At 39.3% G+C, this 15,968-nt stretch overlaps 1 protein-coding gene across 4 annotated transcripts in view; it reads left to right on the plus strand.

The window, feature by feature from the left end:
- LOC107266646 overlaps nucleotides 1-15,968 on the plus strand; it is a 34,768-nt gene that overhangs the window by 7,760 nt on the left and 11,040 nt on the right. For all 4 annotated transcript variants that reach the window (XM_015737335.2, XM_025083991.1, XM_015737333.2 and 1 more), the window contains 2 exons: nucleotides 6,658-6,721; nucleotides 13,157-14,957. In XM_015737335.2, the coding sequence (XP_015592821.1) occupies nucleotides 6,658-6,721; nucleotides 13,157-14,957 (1,865 nt within the window). The remainder of the gene's footprint in view (nucleotides 1-6,657; nucleotides 6,722-13,156; nucleotides 14,958-15,968) is intronic.

The following is a 15,968-nucleotide window of genomic DNA, read 5'->3' on the forward strand; positions in this document are numbered from 1 at the left end:
CGTAGGCGTAATTCTCACAAGGACGGGAATATGGGACAGTGAGTTTTGTCCGTTTTTATTATGTTTCGCGTCGTTTAACCCATTTCGAATCGTTAACTACGCAGGTTCGACTTTAGGAACACACTTCGTAAGGGGAGCTCTGCGAGACCTCGATCTGTGGAGTTCGATTGCAAGATGTTAAGACGAGTAGAATAGTTAGAAATTCGAGTTTTACGTCGTTCTACACTTATTTTTAGTTTAAGTGAATTTATTGATTCGATATCAAATAATAATTATGTAATAGGTTTTTCAAATTTATTGCAAATTTATGCAGAAGCAAATTGGATGACATGGCTAAACATGAAATTGGTGAGGTCTGTGAGACCTCGATCAGTGGAACCCGATTTATAGCTCAAAAGTAGAGTTTTACGTCACTCTTCGCTCAGTTTAAATGAATTTATTGACTAGCTATCAAATAATAATAATGTAATAGGTTTTTTGGTTCACTACGAATTTATGCATAACACATTCGACATGATGGTTAAACACGAAATTGATGAGGTTTGTGAGATCGCACATGTGTATTTAAGAGGTAATGGGAGTTTAAAGGACTGGGTTATCTCGAGTAGTCACAGACTCTGATTTGTGATCTTATCAAGCATTGATTGTGGACCGAATAAATCTTTTCCGATCAATTCGAAGGTAGGAGTCGCGATAACGAAGGATAAAATTTCCTTTCGGTTTATTGAACTCAGTTTTTTAATTTTTTTTTTTTTTTTTTTTTTTTTTTTTCTCACTCCACGCCACGTGCGCCAGATCTTTCGTTGTCGCCGTCAGGCGCGGTTGACGTTCTACGGCTTTTGAAACGTCATGTAAAGATACGTAGATACAGATCGACCAGCGCTTAGCACTTACGAATACATAAGTACTTACCAGTATTGAAACGGGAAAGGTTATCGGTAATAGTTAATCGGCGAGGGATGAAAGTATATAGAAAAACATGTTTACGTCTCGAGGAAGATAATTTAAAAATGAGTGATAAAGGATTTTTCTGTCGTTTATTTTTCAATTCTTATCTAGCAGTAAAAATTGGAACTGTCGAAGAGATTGCGAATGTCATTTGTATGAACGGATATTTGACTGTGAATGGGAATTTTGCTTTTTGCTAACAATTTCTGTGATTTTTATTAGCGACGGAAACGGGTGATACAGATATAAAAAATTTGTTAGTTATCAACATTTATTCAGTTGATTGTAAATTTTGGGGAAATTAGGAAGTCATTTGAAAATTCATATTTGAAAAATCGACCTTCAGCAATTTTTTTGAAATTCTTTTCGCGTCTTACTTTCTATAGAAACTACAGTTGATCGATACAGGGAAGCCACCGTCAATTTGTGGTTCTTGGGGCCTTATACGTACATAAGTAACGGCAGGTGTATTGGACCCCAGGGCCACTTCTATATCCAGTATAGAATAACTCATAGGCGTAGAATATGGGCATCTCGTTCGCCGTCGCTATTAATTGAGCCGCTTGCGGAGTGACGCACGGAGAAATCAACGTACTGTCATCGAGCGCTAGTCATTAATCATCATTACACTGCCAAAAAGAAAAAGTAACTAGAGCCAATAATTATTTCCGACGTCCATGTCCAGATTCTCCTCCTTTGATTTTCATAACGAACAACAGGAGAAAAAGGTGGCTGATCTCACGTCATTTAGTAATCTGCTCATCGATCATTATCTGATTTCGGGGACACACGAGATACCAATGGACGTATGTGCATACACGATTCGTCCATTAAGACTTACGAATCTTGTTTTAGCGTATTCGGCTGAATATATTATAATTATTTTATTTTTTCAAAAAGCATTGATATCATCTAATTTTATTTTTCGATAATTATTTTCTCCACGACTTCCACTACCAAACAGTCCAGTTAGCGAATTCTCGTTTATATCGTTATTCTACTCCCACGTTGTCATGTAGGTACCAATGTTGACCTGACGTCATTCGAATCCGCGAAAAACGTATATTCGATGTTACACGTGTCCTACAGTCTGTTTATCCTGACTTTCATTTTTAAAACAAGTAAACCCCACAGTATGCATCCCAAGCGCAAAAGATATTTTGGGTTTGATGAGAATGAAAATAAATTATTGAGTTTAATAAAAAAAAAAAAATGTTATAAATTCACAAAAAAAATAATCATTCGACTAGCTATCTCGTTAACTGACGAATCGCCAAAAAAATTTAAAAGGGCCTTGTATTTACGACCGACTCTTCCCCATTATACGGTAAACAGGTTCTATCACCAACGTCATTCCAGTCCGTATACAAGCGATGACATTCGCGATGACATTCGACACTTGGCACGCCGACTATTATTTTCAGCGATAAAGTCATCTGGTATTTCATTAAATCTTTTAATCATCATTTATATCGGTAACCACCCAGCCGTTCCAGAATCGTCAATCAATAATACTTTCGCAACGACCTTGCTCAAATTATGAAAATTCGAGAAGAACAAAGAAACCAAAAATTTTAAAATCGTTATCTCCAACGTGAACAACAAACTTCTGCGGTCCGAGCGCACATTCCATATTCTCTTTGTGACGTCATTCTCCGGTGACTCCCACACGAAATGTCTAGAATTCTCAAGTGATATCTTACAACGATATCGTATGTGTTATATGATAAGAGGACCTATTTATGAATACTCGATGAACAGTATTAAAAAAAAAAAAAAGGAGAAACGTGATACGACAGATTGATGTAACGGCATTGATATACTCATGTAACGTATAGTATACACACATAATACATATAAAGTAGATTGATATGTTTGTCAGTGAGCCATCATGGGATCACTTTGAGAAGAGGTTAGACCTCACGATATTGTGATAAGGAGACGATCCCGGTTGTAATGGGTCAAAAGTACCACGCCTCCTGTGTTATCTTATCTAAAGTGGCGCGTCCGCCTCTTTCCCAAGTTCCACTTATACCGAGTGATTGTCATTAAATAATTTTGAAAACGCGTCTTTACGATTTTATGGGCTGATTAAAAGATGGTGCGATTAAAGAATGATGATCCCGTTGGCATTTAATCTTGGAACACCCTGTACATTTCCTTCGGCAATTCATTTCACTCAGGTTGGCATCCTTGCGGGTAGTAAGCGCTGCTACTGCTACAGTCTTCCTATTGCTATACACTGTGCGTGCTTTTATTACTGCTCTTCGCGTTAATCCTTGGGGTTCGTTTATTTCCATCTCTACGAATTATTCGCAATTGCAAATTGGATCTTAGCTCGAGAACAAATCCCGTGGTAACGTGCCTAGGTATTATTTGAGATATCAGATTAACGTCCTTCCTGTAAGACTTGTTTACGTTTAACGACGTATATACTTTATCGGGCAATAATGAATATTTAGCTTGGGAGTTATAACGTATATACCGTAGCAAGATATGGTTGCTAAATTTAACGGATGTTCATACTGACTCGTCATTAGGTACTCTGTCCTGTATCACAGCAGTTGACAATTTAACAATTGACTACTCTGTGCTTGCTGTTCGCCATTTTTTCTACTGTCATAAATCCGATTACGTATTTTTATTTTATTGATGTTATCAAAACACGCGTTCACTTTTATTCAAAAAGTATGTATTCAATATGTATAATATGCCTTATTTTTTAAATTACTTTGCAACATGTCACGCTACCCAATAGAAGTTTCGAACGAGCCCATGATTCCCGCTCGAAAATTGTCCTGGCGTAAAATTCAACAAGACACGCCGCCGTTAATGGGTAATCGGTACTGTAGCAGCGTAACGAACCCGAGCAATGTTTCGGTTCGATTACGATACACGTCGAGGATTACGGGGCGTCAAACGATCCGGAACGGCCAATCAGTCGGCAATTACCATTTCGTAACGTTGGGATTGTTAGAACGTCTGTACATACAGTACAACAGTAGTACCGATACTATGGTATACGGTATAAGGTATACTCACGTATATACAGAGATCCAATCTCTAGGATGGTATCTTTATAACGAGTCACAATCTTTCATTCTCATTATCATCCGCTGCTCCATTTTCAACCAGCACACCCTGTATATAGTATACACCTATTTCCGACCAGTGCCAATAAATGTGTTATTTAATAAACCTGTCGCGTATATAACAAATTGTTGGTCCACAGATTAAAGTCATTGCACGATTTGCCTACACAGAGTTATGCTTTCCGCTGGTAGTTACCAAACTCGCCTATAGTAATTGGTATAACGTGGATTAAGTAACTCTTTTTCTGTGTGGTATATATGTATAGTGTATGCATATATTTATACTTTTAAAATTACCGCGATACGGAAGAATTTTTTTTGTGTTACTTGTCTGGTTTTTTTTACAGAATTTCTCAACAGCATCCGGAGTTACTTTGTCCGTGGCTCGTGGTTGAGATGATAGATGATAAATTTACATTCGGAGCATTGATCATTGTGTGCAATTTTTTTTTTAATATTGGTAGCTTAGCGTATGCCGAATACGAACGGAAGTGACTCACTGCTTAGAATTCGACGGAAGAACCCATTAGCCTCTTGCTGGGCTGACTCGTTTAAAGTTACGAGAAGTTATAGGAAGTTACGGGCTTCATCGGGTAACTTTTCGTGGTGAAATTTTGTTAGGGCTGGAGTAGCTTCCGTGAAATTTCATTGGTCGATAAGTGAGAAATATTGAGTGCGTTTCGATGCCGAACTTTTATCTCTTGATCTTATCAAGCTTTATTTTTTTTGTTTTTAAAAAAATTTTTTTTCGTATTTCTTTTAATTTTATCTTTGCTCGAGCACCGGATCGTGGAACAACCAGACTCGTGAATAGTCGTGAAGGTTTTTGAAGATTGTTTTAGCGGAGTTGCACGTGCGCGAGAAAGTTGAGAGAATGCATCTACGAAGAAAGAAAAATATCTGGATATATTTATACAAGAGTTTTCCAGCAATTTTTCTCGGTTCTCTCACCGTGTAGGACGCGTTCGCTTTAACGGTCAGGCTGTTGAATCTTTTTTTTTCCTTTTAATCATTCTTCTGCTAAGCTGGATCGTGGATAAGCCTTAATATGCCCACTTGCCTTGCTTCCGCGTACCTGTAATTTCGTATTTTCGCTTTGCCACACGCGAGAAGTATTCACAGCTGATGGAAAACGTGCAGAAACTAAATGAAAGCATGTTCGACCGTTTCGAGTTTCAGGTAGAAATAAAAAATTTGTGGAGGAAATAGTACATTATGATACAAGTGCGGAAAGTTGATGATTCCTGACGAGTGAGTAGGAATCACCAACCCGCACGCGTATCATATACTATTTTTTGCAACAATGTACGGAAAGTTCGCAGTATATGCACCAAAAAGAAGCACGAAATGGCCGATCCTTGATGAGTTCACTGTTCGGGAATCATAACATTCCCGCACGTCCGTGCGGTGAAATCAAGAATGGACCATTTTGTGCTTGTTTTTTGTTGCATATATGCACCAAAAAGAAGCACGAAGAAATAGTACATTATGATACAAGTGCGGAAAGTTGATGATTCCTGACGAGTGAGTAGGAATCACCAACCCGCACGCGTATCATATACTATTTTTTGCAACAATGTACGGAAAGTTCGCAGTATATGCACCAAAAAGAAGCACGAAATGGCCGATCCTTGATGAGTTCACTGTTCGGGAATCATAACATTCCCGCACGTCCGTGCGGTGAAATCAAGAATGGACCATTTTGTGCTTGTTTTTTGTTGCACAAACTGTATACTTTCCGTACAGCGTTGCAAAAAAATTATTTTGTTAATTATTTTATTGACGTATATAATATAAATAAAATGAAAATTAAATAGTAATTTTTTATCTTATTTATTATTAAAATTTTTCAAACCTAATGGATTCAATTATCTTTACTTCTGTCACTTTTTCTCTCGTTCTCTGTGGACACTCGAGTTACTCTCTGGAACCGAGAGAAAATTGCCCATGGTAGAATGCACGGCAGTCGCACTATACTGGCTTGTTACTTCGATAATTACAATGAAATACGTTAGCGACCTTTGGCGAGCTTCAGCATTTCGCGTTTGACGATCGTCACTTGATTATTATCTGTTCGTACCGGGCACGAGAATCGCAATCACTGTGACACAATTTTGGAAATAAAAATAAAATAGAAAGTTGGTAAAATGAATTTTTTTAAATAACAATATGTTCATATTTATATTCATTTTCGAAGCTCCTACGCGTCCACGATATAGGCAAGTACTGAGGTGAAACAAAAAAAAAACAAATTTTTGTCAGCATAACGCAGTTGTATATTTATATATATTTTTAAATTAACCTCCATGATGGGCCCAACGTCGCCTAATGGTTGGCAACAGTTATTCTTCTCTTGCTCAAACTTTTGCTATTATTACGTTATACCTAACGACAAGCCCCCAGCCGTTCCCTACGGTACCGCACGGGCGCATTTTTCTTCTTCACTTTTGGACGGTGCACGATAACCATGCTTCGGTCGTATAGAAGAGTGGAGAATTATGCACGCTGGGTCTCGTTAATTGAGGTTAGTTTTTTCAGTCTCCTTGGCTCGTTAGGCGCTCACGTACGAAAAACAAATTACCCGTTCATTCGACGTTCTTTTTTCATTCTGTTACAGCCTGCGTATGGGGCGACGTGTGTCCACGCAAAAGTCGACCACCACGAATCGGCGACATACCAAAGTGAGTACGAAGTAACTTTTTTTGTTTATTTACAAAATGTTTTACTTTGACAATTGGAGTATTGCGTGCCAGATGAAATGTTGCACCGTGCCATGAAAATTTTTAAAAAATAATTTATTTTTTTTCTATAATAAATATTATGACTAGGCAAAATAAAGGAAGGAGAGCTGTCACTGAACCTGATATAAATTTCAATTAAAATCGCAGCAACTCGTCCCGCGTACATTTTCGATCCCGTCCAGTTTCTTTTATTCGGCGTTACTCGGGCGTGACGTCCAAAAGCATCGAACGCGGATATACCTTTAAAAACGTGAAGCTTAGATACGGGAATGACAGCCATTAGCTCAAGTTTTAATTTCGTTATCTTTTTTCCTCTTTCATCCCGCGCGTAAGATGGCTTTTCAAATGGATGCTCTGCAAAATCAATTTGGACCAATGAACAAGGCTTTCATTACGTTTTCCTTTTTTTTAAGTATTAGTTCCAAATTTTTTATTTTTAAATAACTTTACGACCGTTCGTAATGACAGTCTGTACGGTTTTTTGAAAAAAAACACAAATCGCTCTCGTTAGCTCGAAATAAATTTTTAAATGACGCTTAACTCGATTACGTAAATAGAACACGAATCGTTGGACATCAAGTGCAGTTTTGTTTTCCTCAATATTTCCCACTGTCACCAAATACCTTAATATAAATGTGATCTCCAACGATCATGAAAATATTCCATTGAAACCGTTTAATCAATAAAATCCCAGCCATTGGAAATATCACTCATCGATCCTAATACCTGTTATGATAATTTTCCTATTATTTCTCATCGGAACAATCTTAGGCTTCACGAAACCGGATTGACGCACTGTCCACAAAATCCAGTTACATCGTATGCATTAAATGACGCGAATGGTCCATCGTCCCACAGCGTCACGATAAACTAAGTAAGAATAACAGCACATGAAAGAAATACAAGAACAAAATAATAAACACGTCAATAATACTGGCTTACGTGTCACCTGACAATTGTACTTGAAAGAAAAAAAAAAAGAAAAAAAGTAGCTTCATGCAAAAATGCATCTTTATTCAATAATTCAGCTATCCGCGAGCAGCGCCAGTGACATCAATTACAAATGTACAAACTTAAGTCAAAAACACTATACTATTACTTCCCTATTGGTTTTCTAATGGCAATACAACATCTAGTTGTATACTTGACTAACTTCACGTTTCGATCTACCGAAAGTAAACAACAGTACGACCTGAATGCATGCATGTCTCTTATCTTCCTTCTACTTCTACCTAATCGAGCATGCTGATATGTATATACGTATACATATACTACTAAGCAACCTACCCCGTAAATCTATCAACTTTCCTGGAAATATGTACATGCTCCAGCAACGAGACGTGGCTAATTTGACTTCAGCCAAACGGAAGAACGACTTTTCACAGGGTCTTGTGTCCCGGTACTCGTACGGGGAATGTCCAAAGAATATACATATTGTACAGTTAACCGTCCTTGTGACGGTGTCAAAATCATGTCCGAAGTACGCTTTAGTGTCGCGCCAGAGGATACGACGGAAAGCCATCTAGGTCGTAGGTAGGTACCTTCCTTTTGACCTAACCTCGCGCCATTGGTTGGGCTTGCCGAAGTATTCGCACTCTCAGGAAAGGTTGGTAGGCAGCTGGCTGCGTCCTGGCGGTTGGCGGTGGTGGTGGTGGTAACACGCGGTACCGAGTCGGTGCCACGAGTCGAAGCAGAGAGTACCAGCAGCTGAGTCCGCCGTGAAGTCTGCTGCAAGTCAGAACGTATTCAGCTCTGCTACGACGAGGCTGTTGACGGTCGGAGTCGTCTTGTTTAGTCGTTATAGGGTGAATTTTGGACTGAGCAATCGTTACAGATATTTTGATATATGCGTGTCGAGAATAAAATTGAAACATTATTTTGAGTGACTGTATGTATTTTTTAGGAATTTTCTTCGTTTAAGAATTATTTAATTTTACCATGTACGAGAAGTGAGAGACTTTTTAAAACTTTGTGAACTTTGAACTGCTTTTTTTATTCTCAAAATTTTTCTAGTGATAATTTTGTGCTGTTTTTCGTTCTTCTATTTTATTTGCTTTGCGATCCCGTCGAGTTTCTTTTTTGACATTTGAGGAAATGGGAACTCCGTGGATATAGCTTTTCTCACGGAAAGGTTTGTATTGTTTTTTTATCAAGTTTTTTTCTATTTCTTTCCTTATGGACTTGGCTCCGGTCGTTTCCTTTGAATGGACTTTTATAAACTAATTTGTATCCAATTAACCGACACCAGGTGTAACACGATGCCTGGCTACGAGTAGAATTTCTGGAGAAACTTTTCAAATCCCTAAAAGCTTAGAAATCGAGTAAAGCTTTCAAAAGACACCTTCCTCTTTCGTATTTTCCCGCCAAAAAGAAATTCCACTTGCTTTCCTCCTCCCACTGTAACCTGGCGGCAAACTGCCGCGTCTCTGAAATGGAGCGGGAAAAACAAGGAAGAAAAGTGCCAAATAGTCGCGGGGCTTAATTACCAAGAATGTGGGTCGCGAGTGTCGCTGCACAAGTCGCGGAGTCGAGCGATGCTAATTAAAAGTCGAGAATTTAATTTTAAAAAACGTCTCGACGCAGTGAATATATTTGGTCCTAGTAAACATAGTCTAACAGTGAACTATAAATTTCCCTTTTACGTCACGTTCATCGAAGTATATTTTGCTCGTAACGAATTATTTTTATTAATTTTGTCAATCTTCTATCTGCCAGCAGCAAAAGGTGCAACGACGATACGAAAAACAAAGTTTCATAATGAACAAATAATATGGGCCGTCGTGTCGCGAATAATTTTTTTACCCCCACTAAATCAAATATTTCGACATCTTTATATATCGTGATACACATATAACGATTATTCAAAACTATTGCATAACCTGAAGATAGTCACACAATGGACATTGATAGAAATCAAATGGACAGAACCATCTTCAGGTGGTCGAACCGGCCTGAATACCCTTGTATAGGGTTATTCACGATGAAAGCACCACCTGAAGGTGGCTCTACTAAACAAATCAAACAAACAAGCTTACTTCAGGTGATACAATTGTCGCGGGTAACCTTCTATATTTATGGCGCACTATAATCTTCCAATCTATCTGGGCGATAGCGCAATAAACATTGCCAATGCGTTCCCATATGCGAAAATCGCAGCCATTTAAGGTAAATTCGCAACCGCGGTAAAATCGTTTATCAATCATGTAATGTCAGTCGGCAATGTTTCATGTACATATAGAAACGTTCGGTTATCCTATCTGTGGTAATTTATGGTTAAGCATAAAAAGCCACTATAGATATACTAGCTGATTATTACGCGACCCATAGGAACTAATTGATTGGCCGTCATTCGAATTTACTGTATTCATCTTCATCCGTGCATTCAATAAGAACCCTTGGCGCTCTGCACTGACCTTAAACAAGCAACACGCGACCCTTTTCACGAAGGTTTCCCTCCCACTCCCCGTCCTCCCTGCAATCGATTAATCATCGATACAGTTACTGTCGTGATACTGACAAATATCGATAACCGATATATTTACTACACCTATACATTCGTATGATCAAGGTACAATCCTTACCCCTTTATCCATCCCATACATCCGGCGCTTATAAGAAATTTAATATAGTGCAAAAAATATTGCTGTTCAAGTATGAAAGTTTTCGATTTATAGAAAATTTTGAAAACCGGACATTTTTCATGTGGATTACGTTAATCGTCAAAATTCGAGTATTTCTGTAGCTTTATACCAACAGTTGACATGCGATTCTTACCAAGCGTATGGTATCTCCCAATACACCTTATTAGATCGCAGAACTTGAGAGTAGTATCATAAGTCAAAGTAATAGCATCCAGCGCAATACTCGATGCTATATACTCGGTTCGTTATTACATCGGCAAAAGTACCGAGACGATTCCGATAGCCGGGATCAATGTTGATCTCATTGTAAATGTATATGTATATATATATATATAACCATGTTTAACTCAAGTACGTCATCTTTTCCATCGCTATTTTCAATTAACCCACAGCCAACGCTACAATCTAGACGATAGAGGGATGGTAATTATCTCTCTAATTCCACGAGGGTTGAATTAATAATCCCACCTCTCGTTAAATCTCAATTCGACGGTACTACGGTATACAGGATATAACGGGTAAAGCACGGTACGATACGCCCTAAGTAATAACAATCTTCTGCGTAATAATCGGAGTCAATTCATAGGAAATATGTCTCTGATCCGCCCATATAATTTCATGCAATTAAAGAAGGATCGTTGCGTATACTGTGCACTGTCTTTCTCTTCTTAAAGCGTCAGAACGTATTAGCTGGACGTTGGTAGATTTAAAAACTTGAAAAAACCTTCTATCGTTAATACCTCCAAGTATGTAGGGTGTGTTCGTTATTAGGTTATTACGATACTCGGATAATTTCCAAGATAAATTTTACAAGATTTTTTTTTTTGTAACTCAGCAAAACTATATTACTTGAAAATTTGAAAAATCCTTAAATCCAACATGCATCACTACCTGCAAGCATACAGGGTAATTACGCTACCCGCATCATTTCTGAAGTTGCTTCGCGCTTCGTTCAATATCCCTCGTCGTTTCTGCAGCGTACTTGAAATTCCTATTTACGTATTACGTAAACGGCAAAGGTGCGTAACATCTGCGATAAATATTCGAGACGTGACGGTATGCGCTCGTTTTTTCTTCTGAGTTACACACTGCATATCTATATATGCTTGTGAATCCTTGTTGCTACTTTTTTTTTCTTTTTAATAACCTCCACCTTCGCCTTTTCCATGACTCTTTTTTTTAAGCCTCAAATCATTACTGCGATTCGGATAGGTTAGCAAGATTAATTAGTATAAATATCACTTGGTCAAGTCATCCTCGTTTACATGATATGCATAACCACTCTTGTCCTTATCCACTGGACATTTAAATTTCATATGTTAACGCAGCACGTGTCTAACATGATATATATCTTTTTTTTTTCGAAACACCGAGCCGAGACTCGATCTAAATTACAGATTGGTAAGATATCTATAGCTGTCTATAAAATATATATATATATATATACACCATATGCATTTTATATATTTTCTCACGCAGTCGTCACAAAACCGAAGACATAGGATTTAATGGAATGCCAATACCCTACTGTACTGTGTATATGTATATAGATATTGTACGTTCGCCATGGCCTTTAGTTATAGAAAACCTCCGCACGTTTGAATTTTGTAAAATTTTTCCTCAGTTCGACATATCGGTATATTTCCTGTACGTTATCGAACGTCAGGTTATTTAGCTTGCCCGTATGCTTGTCTTTAAGTACCACGCTTTATGCGGTACTTATCGACGCTATTGCGCCTATGTAACTCTAATCGGCAAAAGGAGCCCGAGAATCTTTATCGCCGGCGATTTACGGCTACGTGGAGAGAGACATTAATAATATTTGTAATATGGCATTAAATGCTGCGTAACGACGAGTTATCTTGGTCTATACAATGGCGATATAACAACATTGGCTTGTTGTACATAGCTGTAGTGCCTTTTATTTTTATTTTTTCAAATATATCCAATTATCTTTGTAATATATTTCTTTTATTTAATCGCCATACGTTTTTGTGGGGATTTTTTTTTTTTTGAGGCGTCATGTTGTGTCTGTTGGGCCATTATTACATTGCATTGCTAATTATATACATACATATATATGGTGTCGGGGAAAGTATGGTGTTTCGAAATCTTCGTAGTATCCATATAGTATATCGTGAGTAGTCGACTATTTTTGGATTCTTTTGCCGTCATGGGCTGGGTCAAGAATTTGAAAAAATACGTGACAAATATTACTAGGCTCTTCGGACCCTACGGCGCCATCACGGCAAACAACTCTGGGAAATTGTCATAGGACGGAGAACTTTTACAATCGTATCTCGTATAGCGTTGTTATTCAAACTATATCCCCATAGTAAAAGTCCCTAGGGTTTTATGAGACATTGCTCGATAAAACCTTTCGAAATTATTTGACGGACCCGTCGTACACTCCGATGCTATTTGCTCCTTATTATAGATATTTATTTCTCGAACTTTTTCAAGATCTTTTACGAATCTCCTTGAATTGCGTTTTTCATCCCGTTGACTAGTTGGCACTTGTGAAGTTTTTTCATGGTACATTGAGACTTCGAGAAGAAACTTTTCTTCCCTCAGTGATGTTTTTTTATGTGTACCTTTTTTGGGGTGTTTTAATTATTTTTCAAAAATATAAAAATTCTATAGGTGTAGGTGCACGTACGAAGCCAGTCTCGTGCTTTGATTCTCATGGATAATATTTAATTAGGCTAATCTTAGTATTTTTGATCGTTCATAGACACGGTGCCGTCGACGAGGAATCACCGGGTATTTCAGCAAAGAAGCTGACATCATCGCCCAGCGAGGAGCCGGAAGCCGTGCCGGAGGTTCCTGTGGCTGGTCACGGTGATGCTGTCTTTGGATCAAGGACGACGACGAAGACGCCGACGACGACGACGACGTGCACTTACAAGAATAATCAGAGCCAAGTTAAATCCGGGATCAGCGAATCTCTGCCGGTAGTGGATAAGAATAAGTCTCAAGAGAGAAGAAAAGTTGTTGCGTCTAGTAAGATAGACACTGGCACCAGGTTCAATTCACGTGCTAAGACTGAACTCGATGGAAGTTTGACGAGAAAGTTCGAAGAGACGAACAACGCTGAGGATACGGAGGAGATCAGAGAGGTGCGCAAGGACAGTGCACTGTATCTCGAGGAGTCCGAGAGTCTCCAGGATCTTAGGGAGGGTCTGAAGGGCACTAGAATTAAGAGTCTCGCGCCAAGACGGGAGAGCAGTGGGTACGGGAGCAACAGAGGGACCTTTGACGAGGACAGAAGGAACTCTGAGGTCGACCTGACTGGGTCGCGCGAGAGACGAAGATCCTCCGCGAAAAGGATCACGTCGGAGACGTATCAGATACGCAGAATAAGTCGGGGCGAAGAACTTGAGAATACCGAGAGGATGCCGACGTCGGAGGTGCACAGGAAGGTCTCTAGCTCGGGATTGGAGATGCCCGATATTCAGGAAGCAAAGGATGCAGAACTGCAGGAAACTCTGAGTCAGGAGTCATTTATATGTGGGACACGTGGGAGCTTTGGGTCTAGTAGGATTCTTCATGGGTTGGGTCAGGATACTGAGAGAGATTGTTCCACCCCGGCGAGACATCGAAATGCCCCGATGACCTTCTTCAAGGACGACTCTCCCGAAGAGAGTGCCACTGAACGTAAAATGAATTCCGAGGAGGTACCGTTCGTCGCGGCACTCTCCTACGCGGAAGTGCTCTCCAGAGCGGGGTCAGACAAAGATCAGTCTAGAAATCTGTCTCGTGCAGAATCCTTTGACGCGAGTTCGTCGTCATTGTCAGGTCAGAGTTATCGGCAAAGAAAAAGAATCGTGCATCAGTACAGTACACCGAATTTCTCGACCACCGAGCTAGAGTCCATCCTAGAGAGGTCAGCTGAAAAGTCACCAGAGGGTCAAAAAGAGGTCGGTACACAGGGGGAAGAAAAAATGCTGGAACTGTCTAAGAACGGATTCAGCGAGGGAGACGAGAGAAGGAACGAGGAGCAAGCTCAGGAGAATCAACACGCCGACACTGGTGTAAAGTTACTACCGAAACCGGTTAAGGTCTACCAACTTCTCTCGACACAGTCCGAGGATCGTGGTGACGGCGTAGTACCGCACTTGGCTGATCGAAGGATTTCCTTACAAATTTCGAGACAGGAAGACGCACCACTTCCTGTCACTGCATCCAAACCGGTTGATAAGAAACTTCTTCATGCCGATAGCGTGCCTGTGCTCGACGTGCCAGAAATGTTAGAGCCAGGTCAACACTTGACGCCGACGATGATCGGCTGTTCTCCAGTTAGAAAATTAAGTTCACCGGGCGAGGTCAACGTCTCCCACAGACTCCTTGCCGACGGTGGTCTCATGGGTGTCAGGCCTATCTATCCTTACTGTCCTTACTCACCTTACGGAAGCCCTCAGGGCTCACCCAGGACCAGGAGAAGACCTCTGAGAGAGAGCCGAAGAGTCTCCATAGACAATCGACAAGGCGCTCTTCAGCTCAACCAATACAAACTTCTTGATAACATCGGACAGGTATGTCAAAATGATTATGCGAATCTGACGTTTATTGTCATTGAGATATTATTAGCAGTGACGGCGCAGTAATGGAAACTACCAAGTCTGACACAAGTGGCAAATCGAAAGAAAACAATTTTTTAAAGATAATATACATATATGTCACTCGACATATAGTGCTTAAAATCATATTATTAGCAATGCCATAGGCAGCTCCTGTTAATTGGAAATGCGTATATTTGGCTTAAATATAGACACATTATCTCGGCAATTAATCATTTTTTATACATAAAGTCTAACAGAGTTTTAATGAAAAACAGAATCTTGATTAAACATACTCATCCACGAGTCATTTTTTAAAATCCTTTATTCATACGATTTAGATGGAAATCCTATTGTCAATGACAACAGTAATCAATGATTATCCACTTAACCCTTTGATGCATACATTTTTCCTTACGCACAATGCACTTGACGTTTGGTACTCGGAGAATTTTGGGCCACTTGAAAATTCGAAATTTCTACTTCAGATCTGAATTCAGCGATTCAAAATGTTCCTAAGTATGCAGTTTTGAGCATATCGGATTACAACAATTGCATTTTTTTCTGAATTGAAACAGGTGTTTCTTCTGAGCTACATCCTGCTTCAAAGGGTTGATACATTCACTATCATAAGTTATCACCATTCAGATGATAATATCACTATAAATATCAAGTCTAATGCTTCCAGGTGGAACATAAAGTAAAGAGTTAACAGACATTTATACCAAGACAGGAAACGTCAGACTCTAATTCAGCTGTCTAATCTCTAAGTTGTGTATATAGGCATACATATAATACCTATAGATCCACAGAGGTTGGGTACCTATTAAATAGGTAGACCTGGGCAAGGTATACCTATTACCTAGGACTGGAATATTGCGTGCCTTCACGAATCTCATAAAAGGGGACATTTTCGTGAAGGCCATCTTGGCCACCCTCATTACCATTGTACTCAGGCATCCTCCATTTTTTTTTTTTTAACTCACC

Source organism: Cephus cinctus, unplaced genomic scaffold (assembly GCF_000341935.2).
Source record: "Cephus cinctus unplaced genomic scaffold, Ccin1 Ccin1_scaffold0330, whole genome shotgun sequence".
In the NCBI taxonomy this organism is placed as follows: domain Eukaryota; kingdom Metazoa; phylum Arthropoda; class Insecta; order Hymenoptera; family Cephidae; genus Cephus; species Cephus cinctus.